General features: G+C 36.5%; 1 protein-coding gene across 1 annotated transcript; it reads left to right on the plus strand.

Annotated features, from left to right (window-relative positions):
• The first annotated feature begins 558 nt into the window (after window positions 1-558).
• LOC128967683 (carboxymethylenebutenolidase homolog) lies at window positions 559-5,330 on the plus strand. Its single transcript, XM_054381881.1, has 5 exons — window positions 559-764; window positions 1,391-1,498; window positions 3,356-3,498; window positions 3,899-3,990; window positions 5,151-5,330. The coding sequence occupies exons 1-5, from the start codon at window positions 559-561 to the stop codon at window positions 5,328-5,330; spliced, it is 729 nt and encodes a 242-aa protein (XP_054237856.1).
• The last annotated feature ends 287 nt before the right edge of the window (window positions 5,331-5,617 follow it).

The following is a 5,617-nucleotide window of genomic DNA, read 5'->3' on the forward strand; positions in this document are numbered from 1 at the left end:
TATGGGCCCATCCCATTGGAATCTAATTTACAAATCTGTCTTGCAGTCCTTCAGCAACTGCACCTGATACATTTGCCTTGCAGAACAGCTGGGATACTGCTGTGGAAAGCACAAATTAGCTAGCAGGCACAAGCACTGAAAGAAGCACTGAACACTACCTTTCTGTAGAAGCTGAGTGCCGTGATCCTTACCCATCACATAATTAAGAGAAAGCAGCATGGGATTCTTCATGATGACACACATTGGAGCTCCATGCCTGGGGAGGGAGTGATATGTGAAGTTATATTGCTTTACTCTAGTGCTGACAGAATAGCACAGAAGCAAAACAAATATGATATGAGAGCCAGGACCTTCAAGTGCAGGTTGTTTGTAATTTAATAACTTTGCTTTTGGTATTTCTCATTGACAAGGATGTCAATGTTACTTACAGAAGTTATTGAAGTAGTTACTATAGATTTGCATTTACTTGTCCTTAGTAATTTCTGTGAAGAAATTGTTTTTACTTTCTTGCTCTCTCTCTCTTTCCTCCACCCCCTACCCCCTTCTTTAGGTTTCCAAATGGCTGATCCTTTTCTATATAATACTGGAGAAAGATCCAAATATGGGTGCCTTGGACATGAAGTACAAATTGAGCACATCAAGGCATATGTTTGCAGGCCATCTTTTTTCACAGACAAAGCTGTGATTGTGGTTCATGATATATTTGGATGGCTGTTCCCAGACATTAGATACATAGTCGATTTGATTGCAGGTCATGGATACATGTAAGCAACTGTCTTTCCTATCTTTTAAATGCATTGATATATTGTCAGGCCCAAAGCTAAGCATGGCATGTAATGTTCCTAATACACACAGGGCACCAATACTATTCCAGTCTGAGTGAATAAAAATGCAGAGGGGTGAAATCAGCCCACCAAAGCTACTAAAATTGACCCATCCAAAATGGCTCTACCTGATCACAAAACCACAAGGAGAGCCACAATGTGTCACTGTTTATGCTTATGTGGCAGCATGAGTGATTGAAAGATAAACACTGGTGTATATCTTTAAGTCATCTAAGCTTTTTAGAATCAAACCATTTGCACAGTTGCTTTAGCTTTTACTAGCAAAGCAACATATATGTGTTTATAGAGAATCAGAAGCTTTGCTTTTGTACTAAGTATATCTAAAGAAATAACGAGAGTTTGTGTTTGTGGTTTTCTTTTTCTCTATAGAAAGACATATATTTCTGGTTCTGCTGGTTGCCAGAACAGGATGAGTAGGGTGTGATTAAGATAGTAAGCATGTAGATGTGAATTTTGGAGTAGAAAACACATTAGGAGACATTTAGACATCCACAGATTCTCCCCATCTGAAAGTGAAAATTTACTTGATTCCATGTCTTACACAGAACCATCTGCCCAGACTTCTTTAAGGGGACAGACCCCTGGAAAACTACTGATCACTGGGCTGACTTTGCTGACTGGATGAAACATCATGATCCTATGAAAGTAGACAAGTAAGATGTATTTTTGTACTTGAACTTTAAAGAACATTCAGCAAGTGAGAGGAATTTATATGAAATGTTACAAAATGCACGCCAAAGCAGGGCAAGCTGGCTGACACACACGATTGCTTATTCTCAGCACTTCTGTGGTTCTGGGCAGTGTTCTGGTTGGAATTTGGAAAGGAACATTTGCTCCTTCCATTACTCTACTTGTCGTCCCTCTCTTGTTTTCTAACTATGTCATACTGGCTGCCCAGGCTCATAATCAGTGTTTCACCAGCTATGAAGTACCCATCACTGTCACCCACAAGTGCTGATTCTGCCTCCCATTCCTCCAGATAAAGAGGAAAACTCTTCCACAACTGCTCATGTTATCTGCCAGTTGTCACTTGCTTGTCTTGCTTTTGCCTTGTAGGTAATGATGATCTTCTCCTGAGCAGTGCTAGATCAACATTTGCAATACTGTCCAAAACCTGAGATATATTTGATCAACCATACTCCTTTTCCTAATGTGAAATAAAGAGCCCACTGTCTGTAGAACTGAGCAGTGCCTCTAACAAGGCTTCCCTGGTTTATCAGAATTACAATGCAAAGATACCATTTCTTCAGCATCTGTCACCACAGCCTAAATCTTCAAAAGATGACAGTGAGGCAGTGACAGCCTATTACTCAGCTATCATCTTGTAAGCCACAAGTATTCTTCTGAACCTTTAAAAACATCACAGTGGTCACAGCCTAACTTCATCAGATCTCAGCAAACGTTTTGACCGTATAGTTGAAGAAACTCTAGCCAAATGAGAGAAAAGTTCAATGACTTATATCTGTAAAAATAATCCACTCCAAAGAGTGAGCAGATATGTGGGCACTGTCTTAAACAACTAAGACCTCAAGGATATGCCTGTGCTGTCTTTTGAGTGTTCACTTGTAGCTGCTCGCAAGGTCACATCCATTGCTCTTTCAGAGCACAAAGACCACAACCCACCTATGAATTACTAACCCTCCAAACAAATCAAATCTGAGAGAACTCATCCATTCATAGCACACACACTACAGGCCTAAGATGCGGTGTCCTGATTGTGTCACTCATGTATTGCTTCTGTCAGCCCAGCCAAACCTGTGATGACCATAAAAATAGGTAAAAATATTTGGAAATATAGTTAGTTACTAGTATATGCACTCTGCATTTAACATTAATTTACAGCTCTGTAGATAATAAAAAAGATAAAACTCTTGAGATTTAAAAAGTTAGCAATTAAAAAATTAATTTACATGCTTTGGCCTACATTAAAAACAACAGGCATATCTTTTGCATTATACCTCATGCAATAGATATTATTTTTAAAACATTAGACTGACAGTTTAATTTTGAGTAATTGCTGCATTAGTAAGTATTATGTGGGCTTGGTAGGATATTTTCATATTAACTCATGCAACAGGAATTACATACTTAAGCAAAATCTTTATCTGAATAGGTGGACTCCATAGAGATAGCACAGTGAAGCTTATCTGTTCCTACAATCCATTCTACTTGGACTATCCATGCAGATATGTCTTGTCTTCAGTTGTCCTGTCCTAGACAAAGTGATTCAACTAAAAATTTGCTTCTTTTGAAAGCAAGGGATCGGGTATTTAAATACTTAAGTACCTACAGCTGTACTTCCCTAAACTAGGACCAAAGATGTCAACTCCCATTTAAGAATAAAAGCCATGGCTCTGGGCTGAAATGTGTTCTTTAAGTATTATCTGTTTTAAATGATTGTGGGTGCAGATGCAAGGAAAAAATCATGTCTCTCTTTTAATTTACTCTTTAAATTGTCAAGTATTGGTTCTGCAATAGATTCCTTAGTTTACTTTGTTTATATGTCTTAGGGAAGCTGATGTTGTCTTGAAGTATCTAAAGGAACAATGCGGTGCGAAGAAGATCGGTGTCGTTGGGTTTTCCTGGGGTGGAATGGCAGTACATCACTTGATGCTGAAAAATCCTCAATTAGCTGCTGGGGTGTCCCTCTATGGTAGTGTAGAACACATGAAAACTTACATGGGCTTGCATGACTATGCATAGATTTTAACTCTAGTTATTGCTTTGTAACAATTTTTGATAATTCAAAGGTCAGTTGTCAATTTGAATTATGATTATTGCAGCAATATGCTATATTAGTGTTAAAATTTAAGAATGCTGTTAACCAGGAAAAAAAAAGTTTCCTTTTGCACAGTAATTTTCTAATATTTTTGTTTTAGTGCATGGAGTGGGGTGCTATATTTTTCAAGTGCTTTTTTCTCCATCCAAACAGAAACTATCCTAATCTAAGAAATGTATGTTCTGAGTAAAGTAGAAATGTTGTGTTTTAATTTGTCATTTATTGTGCAAGAACATTAACCTCACTAACAGTCTGTTTCTCAAAAACATTATAGGAATAATTAGGGACTCTGAAGAAAGATACAATTTACTGAACCCCACATTTTTCATTTTTGGTGAGAAAGACCACACTATTTCTTTAAATCAGGTAAGCTCTTGTATTGGAAATTTTGTTATTGTTGTTGTTGTTGTATTTTTTTCTCATAGTTCTTTTATCCCACACAGAAATCCTATCTTGTTAGAAACCATTTTTGGGTATGAAAAGCAGACAGGTTAAATTATTTTGCTTCTATTTCAACTTCTCCACATCTTGTTTGGGTTATTTAAAGCTCCTTTTTAAAGGTGAGACATGCATTAAAGACCAGTCTTGGAGTGACTGGACAAGCAGAGTGTGAAACTGGGTAGGGAGATCCAACAGATATAAGCCAAACATAAAAAACTTGATACACAGCTATGGATTCACTCTTTGTCCCCTATCTATGATGAAAGTGTCTTTTTTCCTGAGGGCACAATTTTCATATATACATTTTCCCCACCATGCACTGAAACTATACCTTTTTCTCCCAAAACTTTGTCTCTGACCAGATTGTACAAGAAAACAAAACAAACCACAAAACCCTGCCTAAATAATGCAATAAAATCCTCAGGTACATATTTTTCTGCACTAAGCAGAAAAGGGTTCTGTGTAAAAAAAAAAAAAAAAAAAAGTGAACATGAAATTAATTAAAATGCTATCTCTAAGCTGCACAGTGGGTATAATTAAGCTTGCAGGGGAAAGTAAGTGTTTGTTCTCCTATTTTCTGACCTTTTAATGGAAATGAGCACCAAAATGTGTCTACAAATATATATGGGTACATAATCATAAGATTAATGTGTGTAAGCATATTTATACTTACCATCAAAAGATTGTGCAGGAGCAGTGTCTTTTTGTTAGGAACTATAAAACAAAACAAAACTGTGTTTTCTTAAACTCTGTTACTAAGCTAGTCAAACTATTTCATTTTTTTTCAAGATCAGAACTTAAAATTAGGTTACAAGTCTAAGTGTCTGAATAGAAACGCACTGGCTCCATTATGGCAATGAGAATTACCAAACCATCTTATCTTGCAGTAACTGTTGAGCTGCTTAGATTCATGTCTACTGTTAGAAAATGTTTGAGTCTTATATTCTAAAGAGGAGGTTTTTTGTCTGTTGAGCAGCAGGAGTGACAGTGGAGAAAAGACAAAGATGAGATATGAGCAAGTTTGGCAAACTGAAAAAAAAAGAACCCAACCCCACAACATAATGGAAAAATGCTTTCTTTTACAGATCACCTTACTGGAGGAGAAATTGAATCAGTACTGTAAAGTTGCGTATAAAATTAAAGTTTATCCTGGACAAGTTCATGGATTTGCACAGTTGAAGCCAGAAGATATGAAACCTGATGATAAACCTTATATTGAAGAAGCTAGAAATGATATGATAGATTGGATCAAAATGTTTATTTGACATAAGCATAAAGTAACACTAGGCTTCATTTTCAGAGAAGAAAGGAAAAACTATCTCAAAATTGTCATAAACAATAGGAACATTTTAATTTATAGCTCTCAATTATTTTTTACAAGTGTTACAGAATACTGTAAAATCAAAGTTGGACTGAAGGATAATTCTCCATTAAAAAGTTGCTTGAATTTGTCTTGCTTCATATTTGCTTCATTCCTCTGCTTTATGACATCAATAGTAATGCCACTGTTTATCCATTTGTCTTTGCTGGTGAGCATCACTTCATTGTGACT

Source organism: Indicator indicator, chromosome 6 (assembly GCF_027791375.1).
Source record: "Indicator indicator isolate 239-I01 chromosome 6, UM_Iind_1.1, whole genome shotgun sequence".
NCBI lineage: Eukaryota > Metazoa > Chordata > Aves > Piciformes > Indicatoridae > Indicator > Indicator indicator.